Source organism: Balaenoptera acutorostrata, chromosome X (genome assembly GCF_949987535.1).
Source record: "Balaenoptera acutorostrata chromosome X, mBalAcu1.1, whole genome shotgun sequence".
NCBI lineage: Eukaryota > Metazoa > Chordata > Mammalia > Artiodactyla > Balaenopteridae > Balaenoptera > Balaenoptera acutorostrata.
In genome coordinates this window covers 42,326,631-42,354,486 of record NC_080085.1, presented here as the reverse complement: position 1 = coordinate 42,354,486, position 27,856 = coordinate 42,326,631, and the positions used below count along the sequence as shown (strand labels likewise).

Below are 27,856 nucleotides of genomic sequence, written 5' to 3'. Positions count from 1 at the left end.
CTAGGTGGCCATTTATTTATTCTTCAGCTTCTTGTTTGTCTGCACACCGTCCTTCAAACGCTAGACTGTACACTCCCAGCCTTAGCCACTGGATGGAGCCAGTGACCTCTCCCTACCTCCTAGCCTTTGTGCATGCTGAGCAATTCTGCCACGCATCCCGACTTCCTATTCAATTACACCTGCAAACCCGATACTGCCCTCCAGGCTCAAGACATGAAATTCCCGCCTGCTAGCATTCTCCTTAATTGGGCCCTTTCCCTCCCTCCATAAGGAAACCGATCTTTGGAGTCTTAGGAATGACGGCCTCAGCAGATCAACGTAAGCACCTGTTCTACACTGCCACCCTCGAAGGGAAAAGACGCAGTGGGCGCGGCCATCGTTTCAGAGCAGTGACGTCACCGGAGCGGCCATCTCCCCTCTGCGCCTGCGCCGCAGCCCCGTCGCATTCGCGTCCGGCAGGCGGGAGGGGGCCCCGTGTTGACTATTGGTGTACGCGGGCTCAAAGCCCCCACTGAGCGTGCGCACACCCGGCCGCTACAGCCCTCTGGGCTGCGGAGCCGGAGTTGGTCCCAAAGCGGAAGTGCTTCTCGGGGCCAGTTTTCGTAACGGTCTCCTCTGCAGCGAGCACAAAATCTGTGTCGAGAGAGAGGTTGAGGGGGCGAGTGGTAGGGGTGATGGGCTGAGTGATGGGGAGTTCTGGGGGACGAATAAGGCGGGTTTTGGGGCGTCACTGATGTGGGAGGTTGTGGGGTGGACCGAGAGGTCAGCGAATGAGGGTTTGTGGGCTCAGTGGTAGACAAAGTTATGGGGCTAGTCGGGGTTGAATGGGGCATATTAAACGTTGACTTTTACACATTTTCCAGCACAGTGACCTGCGCTAAGGGTTCATACGCACCCCTCAAGCTCCTCCTTAGGCGCCCCCGCCTCTCCCTCTGTTCCTCTCCCCTTGCCCGAGCCCCGAGGTAGGGGCCTTGTGTGAATGCTCCAGCTGAAGTGAATCTGCACCCGAAGGCTTCCTTCTGGCTCCTGGGCAAGACGTCCCCAGTGAGGTGAGGAGAAGCAAGAAGAGGCACCTGAGAGAACTCACCTGATTAGGGGCCTCGCGCAGAGTCTGGGGCTTGGGAGGCGTGGGCAGGGTCTGGTGTTGTGGGGTCTGGCGGGGGGGGGGTCGGGCTTAAAACGCCTGGGAATAATAGTGTTAAAGTTAAGTGGGGTTTTTTTGGGCATTTAACACGTAAGTAACACATTTGCATTATAGATTGATTAGAAAATAGAGAAGAAAATAAAAAAGAACTAATTTTAGACCCCTCTGTTTAAATGTTCATTCCTTAGACACTTTTTAGTGTGTATAAGGGATATGCATTTTTAAACATTTAACGTATGGTTTTAAAATGGGTTCCTGAAGTTTGATAACCTGCCTTTTCTTTCATTTAGAAGTTACTGCCATTCAGCTTAAAGATTTATTCTGTAACATTAAAAAAACTTGTAATTTAGATATATGTACAGAAAATACACAGATAAGTGTACAGTACCATACAACATTATTTTCAGTAGCTACATAGAATTTAATCCCTTGTATTTCCTTATTAATCCCATATCATGGGTCATAGAGGATCGTTTAAGTTTGGCATTGTTAAAGTCAATGCTGAGATGAAGGTACTTACAGAGAAATTATGATACATTATTTCATTAAGGAAAATACCTAGAAATACAATTTCTGAGTCAGTACACAAGTATATATAGAAGAAAACCTTTTGTGTTAGATGTTCACATGAGAAAAAGACTCAAGAATACACAAGTGGTTGTTAAAACCACATGGTCGCCCAAACTTCCGCAGAGCAGCTTCATGTGAGGGGATTTCTAGGCAGATAATTCTGGGCACTGGAAGCCTGATGGGGTCTCTCATATGCTCTCCACTTCTCCACTCTTTTAGCTCAGGCTTCACACATCTCTGTCTTTTCCCAAGAAGAGCAGGAAATGGCCAAACCCCAGGTAAGGATATTGTCTGTTCCTTCTTTTATTTTACCATGAATGTGATGAGCGATGTAGGAATCTCAGACATAAAAGAGAAAATTATTTATAAATAAGCATTAGAATCAGGGAAAATGAGACAGCAGCAAGGCCAGATTAGAATGTAGACAAATGACTTAGGGCAACAGACAGTTACGCAGTACAATATTAGTTGAGTTGCAAATTTCTCTTTGAGCCTCTGGCAGCCAGAGGTAATCTGGCTCACTTTACTCATCAAGGAGAGAACACATCAAGCCCTCAGGGAAGTAAAGGTTTCCTGCAATTGCCTTTCAAGGCATTTCTTTGCTGAATCTTCGTGTGGATGGTGGAATTGTCTTCAGTCACAGCCTAATGATTAATGCAGCCTCTGGTTTCCTGCAGATAGTCCTTATAGCATTCTTCAGTGAGCTGGAGACATAATATCTAGATGTAATTTGGGAATGAAATATCTTAGGGAATTTGTTTGTCTTCCAAATGATTTTGCTGAAGTAATTTTCTCAGTTGGACTTCTGATTCTCATTTGGCCAGAGACAAAGTCCTGTAGGCACCCACAGCCCACCATCTTTTTTCTTTCACTTAATATTTTTTTATTTTTAAAATTAGTGTACAGTAAAATTGATTTTGTTGTCCAGGTCGATAAATGTTAACACCTATGTAGATTGTTATAACTAATCTGTGGGATAGAGAATAGTTTCATCCCGCCAAAAAACTGCCTCGTGCAACCCCTTTTAGTCATATCCTCCCCTCCCTGTAACCTCAGGCAACCACAGACCTGTTCTGTGTCACTAGAGTTTTATCTCTTCAAGAATGTCATATAAATGGTATCATACAGTATATAGCTTTCCTTTTTTCAAATTAAACTTTCTTTTGCAACAGTTGATTGACATGCAGTTGTAAAAATAATACGGAGAGATCTCATGTATCCGTTGCCCAGTTTGCATCAATGGTAGCATCTTGCAAAGTTATAGCACAATGTCACAACCAGGATATTCACATTGATATGGTTAAGACACAGTTCCATCACCACAAGGATCCCTTATGTTACCCTTTTATAGCCACATCCATCCATTTCCCCCCTTCACCCTATGCCTAGACTTCTAGCAATTACTGATCTGTTCTCCATTTCTAAAATTTTGTCATTTCAAGAATGTGATATAATTCAAATCACATAGTCTGTAACCTTTTGAGATTGGATTTTTTTTTCACTCAGTATGATTCCCTGGAGATTCAGCCAAGTTGTGTGTGTCCATAGTTCTTTCCTTTTTATTGCTGAGTGGCATTCCATGATGTAGATGTACCACAGCTTATTTATCCATTCTCCTGTTGAAAGACATTTGAATTATTTTCAGTTTTTGGCAGTTGTGAGTAGAGCTACTTTAAACATTCATACACAGGTTTTTGTGTGAACATATGTTTTCATTTCTCTAGAGTAAATATTGGATTGCTGGGTCATATGGTAAGTGTATGGCTTAACTTTTTAGGAATCTGCCAAATTGTTTTCTAGGATGGTTGAATTATTTTTCATTTCCACCAGTTATGTATAAGAATTCCAATTGCTTCACATTTTTGCCAGCACTTGGTATTGTCAGTACAGTTGACACTTGAACAACGCTGGGGTTAGGGTCACTGACTCCCCCAGTAGTTGAAAATCTACCTATAATCGGCCCTCTGTATGTGTGTTTCCAACTAACTTGCAGATCGTGTAGTACTGTAGTATGCATTTATTGAAAAAAATCCACGTATAAGTGGACCCATGCAGCTCAAACCCATGTTGTCCAAGGGTCAACTGCGTTTTTTTTTTTTAATTTATTTATTTTTGGCCCTGTTGGGTCCTCGATGCTGTGTGCAGGCTTTCTCCAGCTGCTGCAAGCGGGGGCCACTCTTCTTGTGGTGCGCGGGCTTCTCACTGTGGTGGCCTCTCCCGTTGCGGAGCACAGGCTCTAGGCGCTCAGGCTTCAGTAGTGGTTCACGGGCTCTAGAGCGCAGGCTCAGTAGTTGTGGCACACGGGCCCAGTTGCTCCGCGGCATGTGGGATCCTCCCAGACCAGGGCTCGAACCCATGTCCCCCACATTGGCAGGCGGACTCCCAACCACTGTGCCACCAGGGAAGCCCTAACTGCGTTTTTAATTTTAGTCATTCTAGTGTGTAGTGTTATCTCATGATGGCTTTAATTTGCATTGCCCTAATGGCCAATGATGTTGAATGTCTTTATATATGCTTATTTACTTTTTACATATCCTCTTTGGTGAAGTGTCCAATCAGGTCTTCTGCGCATTTTTAAATTGGATTGTTTGTTTTATCACTATTGAGGTTTTTTTAAAATTATTTAATTTATTTATTTTTGGCTGTGTTGGGTCTTCGTTGCTGTGGGCAGGCTTTCTCTAGTTGTGGTGAGCGGGGGCTACTCTTTGTTGCAGTGTGCGGGCTTCTCATTGCATTGGTTCTCTTGTTGCAGAGCACAGGCTCTAGGTGCGCGGGCTTTAGTAGTTGTGGCACGTGGGCTCAGTAGTTGTGGCTCAAGGGCTCTAGAGCACAGGCTCAGTAGTTGTGGCACACGGGCTTAGTTGCTCTGAGGCATGTGGGATCTTCCCGGACCAGGGCTCGAACCCGTGTCCCCTGCATTGGCAGGCGGATTTTTTATTTAATTAATTAATTAATTAATTAATTTTTGGCTGTGTTGGGTCTTCGTTTCTGTGCGAGGGCTTTCTCTAGTTGCGGCAAGCGGGGGCCACCCTTCGTCGCGGTGCACGGGCCTCTCACTGTCGCGGCCTTTCTTGTTGCGGAGCACAGGCTCCAGACACGCAGGCTCAGTAGTTGTGGCTCACGGGCCTAGTCGCTCCACGGCATGTGGGATCTTCCCAGACCAGGGCTCGAACCCGTGTCCCCTGCATTGGCAGGCAGATTCTCAACCACTGCGCCACCAGGGAAGCCCCCTGGCAGGCGGATTCTTAACCTCTGCGCCACCAGGGAAGCCCAATCACTACTGAGTTTTGAGAGTTCTTTATATATTCTGTGTACAAGTCCTGTGTCAGATCCATGGTTTGTAAATATTTTCTCCAAGTGTGTAGCTTGTCTTTTCATTTAATAGTGTTGTTCACAGAGCAAGAATTTTTAACTTTGAAAATGTCCAATTTATAAACCATTTCCTTTATGGGTTGTGCTTTTGGTGTCAGGTCTAAGAACTCTTTGCCTAACACTAGGTGAAATGGAAAACCTCTAGTCTTCTACCTCCTATGTAGAGAAAAACCCAGTTCTTTCATACTGTGTCACTCCTGTGAATCTTTCTTTACTCTCACACAGAACGCTTCACTTCTGATACTTCTGGTCACCAAATGTGTGGAGGTTTCCCCCCAGAACAAGCAATTCTCTGTGACACCAGCTGGGTGTTCTACAACTTAATTCTGATACTATCTACCTGGAGATTGTGTCAGATCCCACAGGTTAAGAGCTCAGTTCCACAAGACTACCCCCACCTCCCAACTTAAGATGCCAGTCAGAAGCCCAGTGCTTATCACTTGTGCTTCTGACCAACCAGCTGTTGATTGGAGCTTCCAGCGACCCCCTCTTTGAGTTCGACTAATTTGCTAGAGTGTCTCACAGAACTCAGGGAAACACGTTCCCCAGTTTATTAAAGGATATGGTAAAGGATACAGATGAACATGCAGATGGAAGAGATGTGTAAGGGCAAAGTATATGGGAAGAAGTGTGGAGCTTCCATACCCTCTCTAGGTCCAGGTGTGTCACTCTCCTAGCACCTCCATGTGTCTACCAATTCAGAAGCTCTCTGAACCCAGTCCTTTTGGGTTTTTATGGAGACTTCATTACATAGGCATGATTAACTCATTGGCATTGTTGTTATTTATTTATTTATTTGGCAATTGGCTTTTGATTCAACTTCCGGCCCCCTCCCCTTCCCCGAGGTTGGGGGGCGGGACTAAAAGTTCCAACCTTCTAATCACGTGGTTGGTTCTCCTGTCAACCGGCTCCCCCTCCTTAGGTGGGGGGTCCCAAATTCATCTCATTAACATAACAAAAGACACCTTTATTGCTTTCCTCACTTAAGAAACTCCAAGGGTTTCAGGAGCTCTTTCTGCCAGAAATTGGGAGCTAAGACCAAAAATATATTTCTTATTATAAATCACAATATCACCCTAGGTCATGAAGATTTTCTCCTATTCTATAAGTTTTACAGTTTTAGGTTTACATTTAGACCTAAGATCCATTTTCCATTAATTTTTATGTAACGTGTAAGGATTAGGTCGTGGTTCATAATTTTGCAAATGGATTTCTATTTGTTCTAACCCCATTTGTTGAAAGGACCATCTTTTCTCCATTGAATTGATTTTATGGTTTGTCAAAAATCAGTTGGCCATATTTGTGGGGTCTATTTCTCGACTCTCTTCTGTTCTGTTGATCTGTGTATCTAACCCTCTGCCATTACCACACTGTCTTCATTACTGCAGCTTTATGGTAAGTCTTGAAATCAGGTAGTATGACTTCTCCAACTTTATTCTACTTTTTCAAAAATTTTTGGCTATTCTTGTTTCTTTGCCTTTGTCATTATATATCAATTTTAGAATAATTTAATTACTTTTTTTTGGCTGCGTTGGGTCTTCGTTGCACGGGCTTTCTCTAGTTGTGGCGAGCAGGGGCTACTCTCTGTTGTGGTGCACGGGCTTCTCATTGCGGTGGCTTCTCTTGTTGTGGAGCACAGGCTCTAGGCGTGTGGGCTTCAGTAGTTGCAGCACGTGGGCTCAGTAGTTGCAGTGCACGGGCTCTAGGGTGTGCTGGCTTCAGTAGTTGTGGCACGTGGGCTCAGTAGTTGTGGCACACAGGCTTAGTTGCTCCGCGGCATGTGAGATCTTCCTGGACCAGGGCTTGAACCCGTGTCCCCTGCATTGGCAGGCGGATTCTTAACCTCTGCGCCATCAGGGAAGTCCCCTTGCTAGGACTTTGATAGGAATTGAGTTAAACCTATAGATCAGTTTGGGGAGAATTGACATCTTTATTATGTTGTGTCTTCCAGTCCATGAACACAGTATGTCTCTCCATTTATTTAGATCTTTTATTGATTTCATCAACATTTTGTAATTTTCAACATACAGAGCATATACATTGTGTATTAGTCTGCTCAGGCTGCCATAAAACGCCACAGACTGACTAGCTTAAACAACAGAAATTTATTTTCTCACAGTTCTGGAGGCTGGAAGTCCCAGATCAGGGTTGGTTTCTGGTGAGAACTTTCTTCCTTGTAGACGGCTGCCTTTTCACTGTCCTCACACAGTCTTTCCTTTGTGCATCTGCAGAGTGAGAAGGAGCTCTGGTGTTTCTTCCTATTTTTAGAAGGACACCAGTCCTGTTGGATTAGGCCCCACTCTTATGGCTTCATTTAACCTTAATTACCTTCTTAAAGGCCCCATCTCCAAATACAGTCACATTGGGGGTTTGGGCATCAACTTAAGAATTTTAGGGGGGGACACAGTTCACTCCATAACAACATGGCATGTTTCATTTTTTAAGCCATTGTAAATGGTTTTGTTTTTAAAATTTCAATTGCGAGTATTCATTGCCAGTATATAGAAATATGATTGATTTTTGTTTGTTGACCTTTGCTATGGTCTGGATGTTTGTGTGCCCCCAAAATTCACATGTTGGTATCCTAATGCCCAAGGTAAGTGATGGTGTTAGCAGGTGGGGCTTCCTCTTCTTATTTATTTATTTACATCGGTAATACAGAATTTTTATTTTTATGGATTTTAATTTTTTTCAGTGGATTATAATCCATTACTGTCACTGTTTATTTTGCTGTTCACTTGTCCCTGAGTTATCCAGTGGGAGCCCCTTTAAGCTGGCTTTTGTGTCCTTTTGTCACATCCTGATAATTTTCTGAGCACTTCCTTAGTTTCGACATAATAAGATGTTCCAGCCTCCATCTTTTACTTTCCCTACCCCAGGCCTAGAATCAGCCATTTCTTCAAGGAGCACTGGTTCCTGTTAGTAAATAATTATTTATAGAAATCAAAATCTGGGTGCTGGGTGTGCTCATTGCTGCTGGGCATCATTACTTCTAGGCCCTTTCAGTGAACTCTGTGTGTGTGTCTCTATTTATATGTCTGTGTATGTATGTGTGTGTCTGTATATACACACACACACACCTTGAATTCATACAATATCCCAGGAATCTTCTTAGACTTCTCTCATTCCATATTTGCATCTGCCTTCACCAACAGTGAGAGCACTGGATCCTAGCATCAATATATTGACTCATTTGCTCAGTCTTACAATATACAGAAAGTAGAATCAGAATTCCTGCACCCACATCTGTGAAAAATCAACCTATTGAGTACAGTACATGATTTGTTTGCATGCCTTTTGTACTGAGGATATGTAATCAAAGTACTCTGTTTAGAAGTTACTTGAATTAATTTTTCCTTTTGGGTTTTTTTTTTCCTAACTAGTGTGCTTATGTTATTTGGTATACAGTTAGGTTCATTTTTTTCTGTTGGTATTCCATTTTAGATTTTCTTTCTTTCCATTTTTGTTGATTTAATTTTATTCTTTATATGTAAAATGTTAATATGATTTGAAGAGACAAAACTATACAGAAATATATACACATAGTTGTCACCTCTCCCCTGTACCTTCTACCCTATTCTCACTCTGCCTTGGAGATAACCAATCTTGTTAGCTTCTGATTTATGCTTATAGTGTTTCTTTTTAAAAGAAGCAGATAAAGGTATATTTTAAAAATTTCCCCTTCCTTCTTACTCAAAAAGGTAGTATACTTTATTTATAGTCTTTTGCACTTTGCTTTTTTCCCTTAGCAATATAACCTAGAAATTGCTCCATGTATGTTTACAAATATTGTCCTCATTCATTTTATTTTAATTGAGATATAATTGACATATGACATTAGCTTCAGGTGTACAACACAATGATTTGATATTTGTGTATATTGCAAAATGATCACCACAATAAGTCTAGTTAACATCCATCATCACACAGTTACACGTTTTTTTCTTATGATGAGAACTTTTAAGATTTATTTTGTTAGTAACTTTTATATATACGATACAGTATTATTAACTGTAGTCACCATGCTGTGCATTACATCCCCAGGACTTATTTATTTTATAACTGGAAGTTTGTACCTTTTGACCCCCTTTACCTATTTTGTCTACCCGCCTCCCCACCACCTGGCTCTGGCAACCACCAATCTGTTCTTTGTATCTATGAGGGTTCTTTTGTTTGTTTGTTTGTTTGTTTTTAGATTCCACATATAAGTGAGATCATATGGTGTTTATCTTTCTCTGACTTATTTCACTTAGCATAATGCCCTAAAGATCCATCCATGTTGTCACAAATGTAAAGATTTCCTTCTTTTTTATGACTGAATAATATTCCATTGTGTGTGTGTGTGTGTGTGTGTGTGTATGTGTGTTTGTATGTATCACATTTTCTTAATACATTGATCCATCCATGGACACTTAGGTTGAGTCCATGTCTTGGCTATTGTAAATAATGCTGCAGTGAACATGGAGGCGCATATATCTTTTCCAGTCAGTGATTTTGTTTCCTTTTGAATAAATACCCAGAAGTGGAATTGCTGGATCATATGGTAATTCTATTTTTAATTTTTTGAAGAACCTCTATACTGTTTTCCCTAATGGCTGCACCAATTTACGTTCTCACTAACAGTGCACAAGGATTCCCTTTTCTCCACATCCTTGCTGACACTTGCTATTGCTTGTCTCTTATAATGGCCATTCTGACAGGTGTGAGATGATAGCTCATTGTAGTTTTGATTTGCATTTCTCTGATGATTAGTGCATCTTTTAATGTGCCTGTTGGCCATCTGTATGTATTCTTTGGAAAAATGTCTACTCAGGTCCTCTGCTTATTTTTTAATTGGGTTGTTTGTTTTTTTGATACTGAGTTGTGTGAGTTCTTTATATATTTTGGATATTAACCCCTTTTCAGTTATATGATTTGCAGATGTTTTCTCCTGTCTGGTAGGTTGCCTTTTCATTTTGTTGATGGATTCCTTTGCTGTACTGAAGCTCTTTATTTTTTATGTAGTCCTATTGAGTTTTGCTTTCGTTGCCTTGCTTTTGGTGTCATATCCAAAAAAATCATTACTGAGACCAGTGTCAAGGAGCTTACTACCTATGTTTTATTCTAGGAATTTTATGGTTTTGGGTCTTATGTTCAAGTCTTTAATCCATTTTGAGTTAATTTTTGCACGTAGTATAAGATAGTGCTCCAGTTTCATTCTTTTGCATGTGGCTGTCCAGTTTTCCCAACACAGTTTATTTTAGAATTGATTAAAGAGGCTGTCTTTTCCCCATTGTATATAGTCTTGGCTCCTTTGTCATAAATTAATTGACCATTTATGCATGGGATTATTTCTGGGCCTTCTGTTCTGTTCCATTGATCTATGTTCTGTTTTTATGCAAGTACCATGCTATTTTGATTACTACAGCTTTGTAATATAGTTTGAAATTAGGGCATGTGATGCCGCCAGCTTTGTTGTCCTTTCTCAAGATTGCTTTGTCTATTCAGGGTCTTTTGTGATTTCATACGAACTTTGGATTGTTCTGTTTCTGTGACTTGTTCATTTTTATAGCTGCATAGTATTCTATTAGTGGATGTACCAGTTTGTTCAACCATTCTCCTATATACATGTGAATTTTGGTTGTTTCAGTATTTTGCAATTAAGAATAATGCTGAAATGAAATATACTGTGCATAAGTTGTTTCCTTTTTGTGCAAGTATATCTTCTATGTAAATTCCTACAAGTGGCATTGATGGGTCAAAGGGTAAACACAATTTATTAGATATTGCTAAATTCCCTTCCATAAGGGTTGTACTGTTTAACATTCCCACCAACAATGTATGATAGTACCTGTTTCTCTATGGCTGTACCAACAGAGAATATTGTCTGGCTTTTAAGTTTTTCCAATCTGCTAGGGAAGAAATGATATCTCTGTATAGTTTTAATTAGCATTACTATTATTATGAGTAAAGTTGAATGTAATTTCATATATTTAAGAGCCATTTATGGGAGTTCCCTGGAGATCCAGTGGTTAGGACTCGGCACTTTCACTGCCATGGCCCCAGGTTCAGCTCCTAGTTGGGGAACTAAGATCCTGCAAGCTCACAGTGCAGCCAAAAAATAAATAAAATATCTATAAGAGCCATTTTTATACCTCTTGTTAATTGTCTTATGTTTTTTGTCTAATTTTCTATCATGTATTTGTTCTTCGTTTCCCTTTGATTTTTAAGAGTTCTTTATATATTAAGGATATTAATCTTTATCTGTGATATATGTTACAGCAATCTTTACTTGTGATATATGTTGCAACAGATTTCCCCCCTGGTTTGTCATTTGTCTTTGGACTTATGTGTTTGGACTTGCCAAAGTGTTTTTATATTTTTGTGGTTGTATTTATTAATCATTTATTACATCTGAATTTTTATTCATAGTTAGAAAGTCTTTCCCTCCATTCAGGTTATATGGACATTCACCCATGCCTTCTTCTAGTACTTTGTTTGGTTTCAGTTTTTTACATTTAGCTCCCGATCCATTTGGTGTTTATACTTGTGTATGTAATGAGGTATGGATCCAATTTAGCCTTTCCCAAATTGCTCTCCAGTTGACCCAGCACCATTTATTAAAAAGTGGGTCTTTCACCCTGTGCTTTGAGAGAATGCCTGTATCAGAGTATGTTCTGGTATCTGGTAGGGCTACTCCCTTCCTCACAGTTTCTCTTTTCCAGACTTTTTCTAGCTATTGTTGCACATTTATTTTTTGATATGATCTTTAGTACTACCTTGTTTAGTACCATTAAAAAGCTTGTTTTTTAAATTAGGATCAGATTAAATTTATAAATTAACTTAGGGATAACTACATGTTTGTGACTTTCTATCATTCTATCTATGAAGAGTTGGACAACTCTGAAGTTAGAGGGAACTGTCCCGATAAGAGACCGCCCTCACTCCTGACACCAATTACAAGTTTGGGGGTCCCCAAGGTCACCCTTAGGTTTGACAATTCACTGGAGGGACTCACAGAACTCACTGAAAGCTGTTATACTCATGGTTATGGCTTGTTACAGGGAAAGGATACAGATTGGAACCTGCCAAGGGAAGAAGTACATAGAGCAGAGCCCTAGAAAGTACCAAACATGGAGCTTCCATTTTTCTCTCCCCATGGAGTCAGGGTGCATGACTTTGTGTGGTTGGCATTGATGTGTGATAGTACACATGGAGTTCTGTCAACCAGGGAAGCTCTTGTGAGCCTCGGTGTTCAGAGTTTTTTTTTTTTTTTTTGGTAAATATTTATTTATTTATTTATTTTGGCTGTGCCGGGTCTTAGTTGTGGCACTTGGGATCTTCACTGCCGCATGCAGGATCTTTTAGTTGCAGCCTGAAGGATCTTTAGTTGTGGCATGTGGGATCTAGTTCCCAGACCAGGGATCGAACCTGGGTCCCCTGCTTTGGGAGCACGGAGTCTTAGCCATTGGACCATCTGGGAAGTCCCCCAGAGTTTTTAATTAGGGCTTCATTTTATAAGCATGATTGTCCATGTGGCTGCTGTCTGTCTCCAGCCCCTCTGGGAGTGACCCAAAGCCCCCACCCTAAATCATGTGGTCGATCTTTCTGGTGTGGCCAGTCCCCACCTAAAATTACATCGTTACGCTATTCATGGTGACTCAAAGCCCCTATGCAAAACATACTTCTGCCCTTCCTTCCTTCCTTCCTTCCCTCCTCCCTCCCTCCCTCCCTCCCTTCCTTCCTATCTGGTTATTTTAAGGAAATTACCATTTATTCTGTTTTTTTTTTAAATCGGGATTGGGTATTGAATTCTGTTTCAATATTTTTGTATCAGCATTTCTTATATTAATTATCTTAATCATGTAAGTTTTCTCTTTAGGTCTGTTTAATGGTGATTTATGTTAATGAATCTTCTAATATTGAACTATCATTGTATGCCTGGAATAAATTTTAATTGGTCATGATGTATTATTGTCTTAATGTGGATCTATTCTTTTTGCTTATACAGTTGACCCTTGGACAACATGGGTTTGAACTGTTTGGGTCCACTTATATGTGGATGTTTTTCAATAGTAAATACTGCAGTACTACACAGTCCATGTTTGGTCTGTGCTAAAATCCACAGATGTGGAAAACCACTGATATGGAGGGCTGACTATAAGTTATACGTAGATTAACCCCCATGTTGTTCAAGGGTTAACTGTATTTTATTTAGGATTTTTTGCACTGTTGTTCATAAATGAGATTAGTCTGCATTTTCCTATTTTGTACAACCTTAAATGAGTTTATGTGTCAAATTTATACTCAGTTCTTGTACAAATTTGGAAGCTTTTCATTTTTCTATGCTTAGGAAGAATTAGAGCAGTTAGAGTCTTCTTTTTTTTTTGTTTTTTTTTATAAAGAGAATCTCCGAATGCAAATCAACAGGTATTTTTTTTTAAAATTTTATAGCTACTTTATTTATTTATTTATTTATTTTTGGCTGTGTTGGGTCTTCGGTTCGTGCGAGGGCTTTCTCTGGTTACGGCAAGTGGGGGCCACTCTTCATCGCGGTGCGGGGACCGCTCTTCATCGTGGTGCGGGGACCGCTCTTCATCGCGGTGCGCGGGCCTTTCACTATCGCGGCCCCTCCCGTTGCGGGGCACAGGCTCCAGACGCGCAGGCTCAGTAGTTGTGGCTCACGGGCCCAGCTGCTCCGTGGCATGTGGGATCTTCCCAGACCAGGGCTCGAACCCGTGTCCCCTGCATTAGCAGGCAGATTCTCAACCACTGCGCCACCAGGGAAGCCCAGTTAGAGTCTTCTAAGGTCTCTTGTGAGCATGAGTCTTATCCTGGGCATATGTGTGGCTTTCTACATTCCCTTGTACATGGGTGCTTTTGAATGTCCTAATTTCCCAAGGAATCCCCCCCAGTATTTCCTTTCAGGCCTTAGGCAGTCTGTTGTCTGTCTGGACTGTAATCTTTTGCCCCAGGCATCTCTGGGTTGTTAGTTTGCCTTGCAGCCTTTAAGAGCAACGCCTACTGCTTTCTGGCCTGAGTTCAGAGTTAGGTGAAACAGAGAGGAGCACCTTGCATCAGTCTTTCTGGTAGCCCCAGACAGGTTAGAACAGACACACACTAATTTGTGAATAAGGTCTGCTCTGCTTCCTTCAGAATTAGGGGTTGGGGGTCCCACATGGGGAACATTGGCTGCTGCTGCTTCAAGACTGCTGTCCCTTAGGAGAGGGGCAAGTAAAGATGCCATGAAGTTTTCCTGATGTCTTTTAAGTTGCCTTTTTCTTGATTCCATGTGGTTACTGCAAACCTTTGTTTTCCAGAGTTTTGACAAAGTTGGTTGTGACACTTTTCTGCTTGTTTTTTAATTTTTATTTTTGGGGTGGTAGTGGGAGAGAAGCTAAGGGCTGGGAGCTGCCTACTCTGTCATTTTGCTAATGCCATTGTGGGGTGAATTTCTTATCACCTGAAATATTTTCTAATTTTCTATTGTTCTCAAAGAAGCTTTGAATGGATGCACACTGTTTTCATCTATTTAAGGACAGTGTTGGAGGTTGTGGTGACTTGCACGATTCTTGGCTCAAGAGCCCCCTCTTTTGTCAGTGAGGCAAACTGCAGTTCCCTTAATGGAGACTTTTCTTTTGGCACTGTGGAGGGGCCACTTGTGTGTGCTCTGACTTGTTTTAGTTTGTTTAGGTCATTTTTTGTCTCACATGACCTTCAATTTCCCCCTCTAGCTTTTCCCCTTTACAACCCAATCTCCACATGGTTCTTCCTCATTCCTTTTTATCATCTGCTCCCTTGGAGGCGATGCTTTTTTGTGACTGCCACCTTGGGTCCCATATACCTTTCTTATAGCTGGTGCTGTGATTGATCCAGCCCATTTTTCAGTGTTTTTATACTTATGGTAGATTTTCTCTTTCTAAGCTTTGATTTCAGCTCATTCTTAGGTTCTCTGCTCCCCTCTCTGTTCTCTTGACTGTTTTCTTCATACCCTTCTCACACTCCAGAAAGGTTTGTGGCAGTAATTTGAAAGCCAGCTGAGCTAGAATTTGGTATTTGTTTTTCAATTATAGGTAATTAGAAATGTGTATAGTACTCTCTATTTTCTATTATAAGTTATACTGAAGGTATAGGTTATGTATAGTTTTATTTGTTCTTCATATTGATCTGTATAGTTTTTTGGAGGATATGTGAAGAGATTTGGATTTAACTACTTCACCTTTAACAGGTGAAGTTATTCTAAATTACCTGGAGGATCCTTAATTTTTTTAATAAAAAATTAAGGTATAATCTGTATACAGTAAAATAGGCCTTCAGTGTACAGTTCTGCATCTTTTGGCAAACGCTGCAAGTTTTGACACTGCCACAATGAAGATGTAGAACAGTTCTATCACCTCCCAATACAGTTGATGCTTGGACAACTCGGGGGTTAGTGGTTCCAGCTCCCTGCACAGTTGAAAATTTACGTATAACTTTGGACTCCGCCAAAATTTAACTGCTAATAGCCTAGTGTTGACCAAAAGCTTTACCAATAACATAAACAGTCTATTAACACATATTTTGTATGTTATATGTATTAAATACTGTATTCTTACAATGAAGTAAGCTAGAGAAAAGGAAATGTCATTAAGAAAATCATAAGGAAGAGAAAATACATGTTCAGTACTGCACTGTATTTGTCATTACTTAAGTTTGCGTCATCTGTTTACAAGATGAATCACGTCTGTCAGTACCTACATTAATATTGTTTTATATGATACAAAATACTGTAGATGTTATACAGATTATTAACAGGACATCAACAATGAAAAGATAATGTGAAAAAGAAATTCATATTTATTTACAGTTATAATGATTCATACATTGATAACGAAGAAGCAGCAATATGATTGCTTTATGGTAGCGTAGTGTAGTCGATATGATTGCTTCATGGTAGCTTAGCCTATACACTAATGAATGAATCGTTATATAATTTTATGGCATACAATATTACAGTCATATTCGTAATACAGTATTGAGAACATTGTTACATTTTTTAAAAACCCAGTTACCTGTGATGATAGGCTGATAAGCAGTTTCTCCAATTATGAGAGAGAACGGCATACTGTACGGTAATAAAATTCTTTGAAAGCAAAGTTTATAGTAGGAAAACTAACACATTATTAATTTTATATAAATATCACCATATGCCTATGTAAGGATAGAATAGTATCTACATATATTTTATGCTTTCATGACATTCCTAAATTTTTCTTAATATTTTCAATATTTCTAGGCTATGCAACTCATCTGTGAGTTTTTTCAAATTGTTGCAAATCTCCAAAAATTTTTCCAATATATTTATTGAAAGAAATCTGCATATAAGTGGACCCATGTAGTTCAAATCTGTGTTGTCAGATTGTCAATCTGTGTTGTCAAGGGTCAACTGTATTTCCCCTTTGTAGTCAACCCCTTGCCGCACCCTGGCCCCTCGTAATCACTGATATATTTTTGGTCTCTACAGTTTTGCCTTTCCCATGTTATATAAATGGAATAATACAGTGTGTAGCTTGTTGAGTCTGGCTTCTTTCACTTAGCATAATACATTTGAGATTCACCCATGTTGTTGCATGTATCATTAGTTCTTTCAGTTTTATTGTTTAGTATTACATTGTATAGATTACAGTTTGTTTTTCACTCACTGGTTGAAAAACATTTGGGTTGTTTCCGTATTTTGGTGATTACAAATATACCTGCTATATAAATGTTCATGTACAGGTTTTTGGGTTTACATAAGTTTTCTTTCCACTTGGGTAAATATACCTGTGAGTGGGATTGCAGGTCCTATGGGAGTATATGCTTAACTTCATAAGAAACTAGAAAACTGTTCCAAAGTGGCTGTTCCATTTGCATCCCTATCTATGATAAATGAGACTTCCAGTTGTTCCACATCACCAGCACTTGGCATTGTCAGTTTCTTTTCCCATTCTAATACGTATGTAGTGGTAGCTCATTGTGGTTTTGATTTGTAGTTTCCTCATGGTTAATGATGTTGAGCATCTTTCTATGTGCTTATTTCCCATTTATATATCTTTGGTAAAGTATGTCTCTTTTGCCTTTTTTTTTTTTCAATTTTGAGAGTTCTAGTTCTTATGTATTCTCAATACAACTTCTTTGTCAGGTATATGATTTGTAAATATTTTCTCCCGTTCCATGGCTTTTTATTCTTTTAACAGTATCTTTTGAGTTTTGGTGTCACATCAAAGAAATACTTGGCAAACCTAAGGTTAAAAAGATTTTCTCTTATATTTTCTTCTAAAAATTTTATAGGTTTAGATTTTACATTTAGGTTTGTGATCCATTTTGAGTTAATTTTTATATATGTTGGAGGTATGGATTGAAGTTCTTTTTTTATTTCTATTTTTTGGCATATGGATATCCAATTGTTCCAACACCATTTGTTGAAATGGGAACTCCCATTTTCCATCAAAGTGCCTTTGCATTTGTCAAAAATAATTTTAAGTATAAAGATATAAAGTACCTTTAATTATAACATACATGAAGTACAGTTTATAAGTGTACAGCTTGATGAATTATCACAAAGTGAACACACTGTGGAGCCACCCCCAGGTCAAGGTGAAGATTATAACATAAATCACGACCTAAATCCCCCTTCATGCCCTCTTTCAATCAATACCAGCCTCAAAGGTAATCACTCCTAACTTCTGACATCATGGATTAGGCTTGCCTGTTCTCTTACTGTATATAAATAGAATCATGCAGTATGTGCTCTTTTGGGGCTGGATTCTTTTGCTCATTAGTACAATTGTGACGTTCATCTATGTTGGATATGCAGCTGTAGTTCATTCCTTTTCATTACCACATAGTATTCCTTTGAAAGATTGTGCCACAATTTACCTACTGTATTGTTGAGGGACATTTGGATTTTTCCCACAACTTAGTATTAGAAATAGTGCTTCTGTGAACATCCTTGTACTTGTTTTCTAGAGCACATGTGCATGATTTTCTCTAAAGTGTGCACCTAAGAGTAGAATTTCTGGGTCATAGTGTTTGCAAATCATTAACTTTAGTAAATAATGCCAAACTGTTTTCCCAAGCAGTTATACCAGTTTTTAACATTCCTACTAACAGCGTGTGCGAGTTCCCATTTCAACACAGTCTTATGGCATTTTAGTCATATAATTATAATGTTTCTGGTGGGTGCCAAGTGGTGTCTCAATGTGGCTTAAATTTTCATTTACCTGAGTGCTAACAGGGTTGGGTATATTTTCTTATGTTCATAGAACATACATCCATATGTTTATTTTTTCTTTTTAGTGAAGTATCTATTCACATCTCTTGTCTATTTTTCTGCGTTGTTGGTATGTTTCTTTTGATTTGTAGGGGTTATTTTATATGTTCCAGATCAGAACGCTTTATCACTTATGAAAGCTGCCGATAATCTCCCCATCTATAGCTTGCCTTTGCTGCTGTATTTTTAATCTTGTAACATGTATGTCTTTTCCTTTATGAGTAGTGCTTTTCATGTCTTGTTTTTGAATGTTTTCCCTACCCCAAGCTTATGAAAACATTTTCGTATATTATTTTCCAGACACTTCATTGTGTTACCTTTCACATTAGATTTACAAGTTACCTGTAGCAGATTTTTGTATATAGTGAGAGTTAGGGGGTTAGATGTCATTTTTGTCCCCATATAGATATCTGGTAACCCATCCACATTTACTTGAAAATATCATCCTGTCCCCACTGTTTTGCAGTTTCAACTTTATCATAACTCAGGTGTCCGTACATATTTGGATTATCTTTTTAGTTCTACTGGACTATATGTCTATCCGTCTATCCTTGTGCTAATACCACATTGTCTTAAATATTCTGTTATTTAATGTAATAGTTTCTCTACCATGACTTGTGATTTTTTTTCCCACAGAGTAGGTCACTAACTTGATAGGCATCCTGTATTAAGTTATCATCATGAACTGGGAACCCAGTCAGAAGCTCCCCTACATTCATTCCATCCTTATCACCCAGTTGTAAGCATATTAGAATAAAAGAATGTGCAATTATAGGGACTCATGACATTTGAGGATGTGGCTGTGGATTTCACCCAGGAGGAGTGGCAGTACCTGAACCCTCCACAGAGGAACCTGTACAGAGATGTGATGCTGGAGACCTACAGCAACCTGGTCTCTGTGGGTAAGAATGGCTTCCTCAGGTAATTTTGCTGTTTATGATTATTCTGTCCGGTAGAACGCCTTTCCTTTCTCAAGTATGGAAACTTGCAAGGCCTCTGAACTGATTGAAGAGTCTGTCATTAAATTCCATGGATCAGAGTTCCTTTTCCCCCTTTGCTTTCCTGACAAGGTGTTTGTGAACTCAAAACTCAGGTGAATTGGTTTGACGACCATTGTGTCAAGTGATATATCGCTTGTACTGCCCCAAACTCCACCTTCCTTTTTCTCAGAGGCTCTGAAGACCAAGGAGGTATCGCTGTCATTTCTCATTAGCAGGGCAGCAGGTTACCAAACCAGATCTCATCCTCAAATTGGAGGTAGAAGAGCCATGCCTGCCAGAAGGAAAAATCCCAATTTGGAGCTTTCCAGGTAAGTGGGATTGACTCAGGCTATGGGGACAGGAGGTCCCAGCTTGTCAGTCAGGGGTGAGGACCTGTGAAAGGACTTTGAGGAATAGCTCAGGAATGGTTGTTGGAGGACAGGGACATGAACACCTAAGACTGACACCCCCTCCCCTATCCTACACCCACCAGACCACTCTCCTTAAGTTGGTGCTGACCGATAAGTTTCTGCACAGCTCCATTTCCCTGTATAAAATTGTCTTGTAAATGCCAATCCCCCGGCCCCACGCCCTGCCACTTCTATCGTTCTTACCTCCCACTGCTCATCTGAAGCCAGGCCCACATGAGTCACAGGCCTAGGCACTAATGCTCTAATTCCAGATTGGGTTACCTGATTCCATCCAGTTTAGACATTCCTATCAGATTTGTTCTCCTAAAGCATCTTGATTCTCTCTTTAACAATAGCTTTATTAAGATATAATTAACATACAATAAAATTCACTCTTTTGAAGTGAAACTCAAAAACTCAGGATGTTTAGTATATTCACAGAATATACTATCTAACCATCACCACTATCTAATTCTAGAACATTATCATCACCCTCCAAAGAAACTCCTATCCCTTATCAGTCAGTCTCCATTCCCCAACACCCATCCCCCGGCCAGCACTAATCTACTTTCTATCTCTATAGTTCTGCCTATTCTTGACATTTCATATAAATGGAACCATATAAAATGTGGAATTTTATGTCTGGTTTCTTTCACTTGGCATGTTTTCAAGGTTTGTCCATATTGTAGCATGTGTCATCCCTTTTTATGGTGGAATGATATTTCATTGTATGGATATTCCACATTTTGTTTATCCATTCATCTGTTGATGGACATTTAGGTTATTTCCACTTTTTGGGTATTATAGATAATGCTGCTATGAACATTCATGTAGAAGTTTTGAAATGTACATTTTCATTTCTTTTGAGAACATACATAGGAGTGGAGTTGTTAGACCATGTGATAGCTGTTTGTGTTAACATTTTGTGGAACTGCCAAACTGTGTGTATATCCTGCTCCTCCAAAATTTTTACCCGGTGGTTTTAACGTTCACTGATGATTCTTGCCTGAATCAGTTATTACTAAGATGGTTGGAAAAATGGTGCACTTTCTATCATTCCTTCTACATTTGTAAGTTGGCATTTTTCTGTAAAGAACTTTCCTTCTTTGTTGATTAGTTGGAATACTTCAATAAAGAGGGATTGCCCTCCATCTATTACAGTTGACCCTTGAACAACACAGGTTTGAACTGTGCAAGTCACTTATATGCATTTTTCAATGGTAATGGTACAGTGCTAGATGATCTGCAGTTGGTTAACTCCACGGATGTGGGACCGCAGACTAGGAGGAGAAACTACCTATATGGAGGGCCAACTATAAGTTACAGTTGGATTTTCAACTGTGCAGAGGGTCAGTGCCCCTAACCCCTGCATTGTTCAAGGGTCAACTGTATTTGGTTATATATGAGTTACATGTATTTTTCCATTTATTTATCAGTTTTCAAAATGAGTTGGTTTTGTAGCATCATTCAAAGCCTAGTATGTCTTTTTGGAGTATCATTTATGGACTTATAGATTTAAACACTTTTATGTTTTGATCCATTGCCTTATCCTTATTATAAATCAAACTGCTCTATCTCTGGCCAGTGGAAACCCCTTCAAGTTGGGTCCCTAGTCTTTGGTAGCTTCCTTGCTTTCTGTTGTTACAAGATGTTCCAGGCTCATATTATATAGTTCCTTTCTCTGCCCTGGAATCAGCCATTTCTCCAAGGAGCCTTGGTTCTTTTTAGTGGTAAATAATGTTTTGTGACCACAATTTGGATGTTAGGGAATTGTTTCTAGGCCTTTTCATTGACATAGCTAGGAACTATGTAAAAAAAGATTTTTAAGAGAAAGATATATCACGTATTCAAATGTATATTTCCAAATCAAATTCTGGACTTAAAGGTTTTTAATTTATTAATCTTACATCTGATGGTAATATTGTTAGTATTATTCTGAGACTGCTGAATATGTATAGCGGGTTGAATCAATTGAGGTAATCATGTTGGTGCCATTGAGAATCAAGACTTTTTAGCATGGTTGTTAGGAAATACAGATGAGGGGATATTTATTACTATTAGGGAATCCTTTTATTTTCAATTTTGCTTTATGAGTATATAAAATATTTGCAAAATATTAACTTGGTTCCAAAATCAAACCTAGAAAATAAAATAAAATCTAGAAAACAAGGTATATTCAAAGAAGTCCAGCCTCTTTCCCTCTCCATCCTATTCTCTCTCTTCCTTCCCCCATAGGTAACCATTTATTAAAATTTAAAGATTTATCCTTCCATTGTTTTTTATAGTATGAGCCTATATTATTTTAAATATATACTTATATATTTGTTTCCTCCTTAGAAAAATGGTAGCCTACTGTGCTTATTTTTATACACCTTCTTTTTTCAGTTAATTCAAGAACATGTTAAATATACTGAGATAGTCCTTACTTCTTTTTATAGTAATGTAGTGACTCAATCATAATAGTAGTAGCTGTATTGCATTAGTGGTAGTTGTTGTTCTAGTAAACATTTGAAGTGCTGTACATAAACATTACATTTCAGTGGGCACTGTTATAATTCCTGTTTTCCAGGTGTGAAAGTAAGATGCAAATAGATTAGCTAATATGCCTAAGGTCACAGAACATGTAAAAGTCTGATCCAGGATTTGATCCTGGCCTAGAGAACTTACGACCCTAGCCACATGTGCTATGTTGCTTCTTAACCACCTAAGGAGGTCCAGATTCAGTAGATCCTTGGTGGAGCTTGGGTCCCATCAAATGTATTTTGTAAAAGCTTTTCTTATGATTATGATATTCACTCTCAGTTAAGAACTAGTGCTTTACTATGGAAAGAAAGGAAGTCATAGGAAGAGAAGCCACAGCTGCATGATCCCTTTTAAAATTCAGTATTACTCTCAAATGTTGTTATTAAGTCTAAGTGGTAATATGAGTAGTTATTGTGCTCTTCTTTCAACTTTTCTGTATGTTTGAAATTTTTCATATAAAATTTTAGGAAAAGGTGAGAAGAAAACTAAACTACAAAAAATAATAATTCAGTGTATGTGCAAAAAGTATTTACTGTCCAGGATACCATTGGTTTTAAGACACACCACTGAGAAATAAAATTTGCCACCAATTAATTTATGACATGTCATTGATTGTAAGGTGAATCTGGATTCAGAGGTTTTAAAATGTGGAATAATATGCATCTTATAATTGATGAAGTATGGTATATTAAAGGCAAGGCCATGCAATTTTAACTGTCTAAATGAGTGGTACAGATAACTGACTACTTTAGAAGTTAATGAAAGTTAAAGTCATTGAGGAAGATCAGATTAAGCTTTTTTGAAAAGACTGAACTGCTTCTTGAAAGTTATCTGGATTCTGAATATAGCAAAATATGGAGGACTGGGCTATGTGGGTGACGGAACACGAGGAAGGGTTTGGAGTTAATAATGGATGGAGATTTTAGTGGAATTAGTGTAGACAGAAGAAGAAGGTGGTGTTGAAGAACTGTGAATGCAAACTTGGATGAATACAAACGTGAATCCAAATTGGGCAAAGATATTTAGGTTTCTTTGTTTTTGTAAGGCGAATTATTCTAGATATTTCTCTCATTTACTGAGAATGTGGGTTTCAGGATTGTTGTAAGATTTGAGTCCACGAGTCACAGTGTTGTATTTCTGTCTAGGTGGAAATAGTGTAAGTCAGGAACAGTTAAGAGTTCATATGATAAATAAAGGGTGATAAGATCCCCAGAGTGATGTAAAAGTAGAGGTAAGAAAGACTGAGATGTTAGGGTAAGATTGTTTTTGGTAACAAAAAGGCTAGCAGGTGGGAGTTTAGTAAAAGAACAGGATTTGATGGCTGTGATTCTCCAGGAACTCATAAAATGAGATATCAGTATCAGCTTTCATATGGCAGGGCATTTCTAAAGAAGGTCCATTCCATAATGTGAAAGTATAAAGATGGTTTATTGTACTTCTTTCTAGAAGAAGCCTGCCAGGTTGATGAACAGTTTGAGAGACAGCATCAGGATGACCAAGATAAATATCTGATGCAAGTTGGATTCCCTGACAGGAAAACAATTACCACCAAGAGTGGCCTTGACTATAATGAATTTGGAAATATACTTCATCTGAGTACAAACCTTGTTGCTTCAATACAAAGGCCCCATAAATATGAGTCATTTGGATATAATATGGTAGATAATTTAGACTTATTTAATAGAAGCTCTGCAGGAAAGAAACATGATAATGAATGTGCAAAATTATTCTTCCATACTGAGTATGAGAAAACAACTCCTGGAGTAAAACCCTATGGATATAAAGAGTGTGGGAAGACCCTCAGGCAAAAGAAAGGTCTTAGTCTACATCAGAGAATTAAAAATGGAGAGAAACCCTTTGAATGTACTGCATGTAGGAAAACCTTCAGCAAGAAGTCACACCTCATTGTACATTGGAGAACTCATACAGGAGAGAAACCCTTTGGATGTACAGAATGTGGAAAAGCCTTTAGCCAAAAATCTCAGCTCATTATACACCTGAGAACTCATACAGGAGAGCGACCCTTTGAGTGTCCAGAATGTGGAAAAGCCTTCAGAGAAAAGTCAACTGTCATTATACATTACAGGACTCATACGGGAGAGAAACCTTATGAATGTAACGAATGTGGAAAAGCCTTCACTCAGAAGTCAAACCTCATTGTCCATCAGAAAACCCACACAGGAGAAAAAACTTACGAATGCACCAAATGTGGGGAATCTTTCATACAGAAGCTTGATCTAATTATACATCATAGTACTCATACAGGAAAGAAACCCCATGAATGTAATGAGTGTAAGAAAACTTTCAGTGATAAGTCAACTCTCATTATACATCAAAGAACTCATACGGGAGAGAAACCTCATAAATGTACGGAATGTGGGAAGTCTTTCAACGAGAAGTCAACCCTCATTGTGCATCAGCGAACTCATACAGGAGAGAAACCCTATGAATGTGATGTGTGTGGGAAAACCTTCACCCAAAAGTCAAACCTTGGTGTACATCAAAGAACTCATTCAGGAGAGAAACCCTTTGAATGTAATGAATGTGAGAAAGCATTCTCTCAGAAATCCTATCTCATGCTACACCAGAGAGGTCATACAGGAGAGAAGCCCTATGAATGCAATGAATGTGAAAAAGCATTTTCCCAGAAATCATATCTCATTATACATCAAAGAACGCATACAGAAGAAAAACCCTATAAATGTAATGAATGTGGCAAAGCCTTCAGAGAAAAGTCGAAGCTCATTATACATCAGAGAATCCATACAGGAGAGAAGCCCTATGAATGTCCTGTATGTTGGAAGGCTTTCAGCCAGAAGTCACAGCTCATAATACATCAGCGAACACACACAGGAGAGAAACCCTATGCGTGCACTGAGTGTGGCAAAGCCTTCAGAGAAAAATCAACATTCACTGTACATCAGAGAACTCATACTGGAGAGAAACCCTATAAGTGTACAGAATGTGGGAAAGCCTTTACTCAAAAGTCAAATCTTATTGTACATCAGAGAACACATACAGGAAAGAAAGCCCATGGGAAAGGCCATACCCGGAAGTCTAAGCTCATTTCACATTAGAGAGTCAACAGTGCAGTTATCTTCACTGAAGGAAAGTTTTGTCAGTTTAAACATTTTAAAAGTATGTTCTGACTTCTGGTTTAAATATGGGGAGTAAAGTCAGCCTTTTTTCCTTTCCACCTCAGTCTTCACCCAAAAGCTACTAGGAGAAAAAGAAGTGGACGTGTAATCTCTGTATCTGACAAAATTAGGAGATCGCTGAAACCCTGATGAGAGGGCTGCCAGAGGCAGAGGAAATCAAGCACCAGTGCAAGGAGATTTCAAAGGCTAGAGAGGAGTGGTCAAGGCTGCAGATGTGAGATAGCACTGGTAAGGACTCTTAGCCGAGTTTTAGGCGGAGTGCAAGACCAAATAGATACATAACAATGGTAACAGAGAGCATGGGCAGGTGGGACGTTTCCTAGACCCATTTGGAGTCTCAGGAGAGACAGGCAGGGGCCTCAACAAGGAATTGCTCAGACAAGCCATATTTGCAGAAAGTAGTCTATACTCATGAGCAGAGCAGTTGGCAGGGGCTGGGGAAAGAGAAGGGAGTGTTCTTGTAAAGAACCCAACAGCTGCCCCTATTTACTGACTCTGGAAAGTCAAATCTGAAAAACCTACCAAATGCAAAAGTAATTCCAGTTAGAAAAACTCTGATCTGCCTAGAATGTGGCCCCATTTCTTCCCTTACATGAACTTCCAGCAAACAACAAGTCCAGGAAAAACTCTTACTCAATGAGGAGTGATTCCAAGGCAATCAAAACCATAAATGTACATGGCTTTTGAGCCAGCAGTTCCACTTCTAGGAATGTATATACTCATGCATGTACAAAATGATGAACACACAGAGGTATTCAGTGATGCACTGTTTGTGAAAACAAAAGATTGGAAGCTTTCCACATGGCTCCTGAAATCCTGGAATGTTCGCACAGCAACCTTTTAGGTAGACAAAAAAAAAAAAAAAAAAAAAAAAGGATAAAGAGAACTTGGACACCATTTGTGTAGTGATGTGGGATGACCTCCAATATACATTATTAGAAAAGCAAGGTGCAGGATACTGAGGATAATATGCTACCATTTGTAAGTAAAAAGGAGAACAAATGGTGAATACATAATTGAGTATATATGCATAAACTATCTCTGGAAAGATACACGAGAAGCTGGGAACCCTGATTACCTCTGGGAAAGGGAAGGGGAAGTGGGTGGCTGGAGGGAAGGAATTGGGAGGGAGACAACTGTATATCCTTTCAGAACTTTTGAAAATTGTACTATGTGGATGTACTACCTTTTCAAAAAATAAAACTTTTTAAAAAGCATATTTTCTATTACTGTTCTAATGAAGTCAGATTCTAGATGTAGGATTTCATAACATTTAGTATAGATATGCTCAATGTGGAGTTTAATTTTTTTAGAGTGAGTAAATTGAATTATCAGTCAAACAAACAAAACAGATATCCAGCCAGTTCCAAAGGCACACAAGCATTGCTTTCTTGAGGTTGCCAAATAAAGTGATTCTAAGGTCAGCTGGGGCTACATTATGTAAATCTACAATAATTGAGACTGGAATACATTTCTTATTTAGTATGCACAGTGACATCTGTGAAAATTTCCTGTACTAAAGCCTGCCAATGCCTTTCTGTATCTTAAAACGATTTAAATTACTTCATTCATGCATGTGTGTGTATTCTTTTTACAAGAGATATAAAGCATAAATCCACAGAGAGGTTGAATAACTTGCCCCCCAAATCACACCTCTGCTGGTGACAACATTTTCCAAGGTGAGAGACAGATTGAAAGACATGATCTTAATGGACACAGCCAAAGTCCATGTAATAGCACTTTTGCTCCAGAAGGAGAGGTCCCACTGTATGAATGACCATATTTGTGGCCCTCACCCTATTGTGGTTTTTCACTGAGGCCATCTCCGTGGTGGAATCAAGCTTAGTAGATGCAAACTATTACATTGAGAATGGATAAACAACAAGGTCTTAATGTATAGCACAGGGAACTATATTCAATATCCTGTGATACCACCATAATGGAAAAGAATATGAAAAAGAATGTATATATGTATAACTGAATCACTTTGCTGTATAGCAGAAATTAACACGACATTGTACATCAACTATACTTTAATAAAATTAAAAAGCAAAAGAAACATTTCGTCCTCCTGCTGATAGAGAATATTCCTGGGGTTTCAGGCCCATCAAAGGTCACCCTTAAGTGGGATGGGGATGGGCGGTCAGATCTGCCATTTCAGGTTGATCTTGGACTCCTGCTTCCTGGGGCCCAGATGGCAGTCTGATGTGATGGGCCATGTGTGTAAGCAGAGGTGAGTGAGGCAGGGACCCAGAGGGGAAGGGGTGGAAATCTCCGGCAATAGATGGGAATAGCAAAGTGGATCTGGGGGTCATCATTGATAAGAAAGTAGTAGAGAAAAAATGTGTCTTTGTGGCATTTTACAGCTGCTGTATGAATTTAGGAGAAATAGTATTTCCTGTTAACTAGCAATTGTCTTTATCTGTACC

General features: G+C 39.2%; 1 protein-coding gene across 4 annotated transcripts; it reads left to right on the top strand.

The window, feature by feature from the left end:
• Positions 1 to 501: 501 nt before the first annotated feature.
• LOC102999915 (zinc finger protein 182) lies at positions 502 to 27,421 on the top strand. Of its 4 annotated transcripts, none has more exons than XM_057537835.1 (6): positions 502 to 665; positions 864 to 1,049; positions 1,934 to 1,992; positions 19,132 to 19,258; positions 19,573 to 19,665; positions 23,716 to 27,421. In XM_057537835.1, exons 3-6 carry the CDS (start codon positions 1,978 to 1,980, stop codon positions 25,344 to 25,346), a joined length of 1,866 nt encoding a protein of 621 aa, XP_057393818.1. In that variant the 5' UTR covers positions 502 to 665; positions 864 to 1,049; positions 1,934 to 1,977; the 3' UTR covers positions 25,347 to 27,421. The 4 variants fall into 4 exon arrangements, with proteins under 4 accessions (XP_057393818.1, XP_007180339.2, XP_007180340.2 ...); XM_007180277.2 differs by having other exon boundaries at positions 503 to 665; positions 19,570 to 19,665; positions 23,716 to 27,420; XM_007180278.2 differs by having other exon boundaries at positions 506 to 649; positions 19,570 to 19,665; positions 23,716 to 27,420.
• Positions 27,422 to 27,856: the final 435 nt, after the last annotated feature.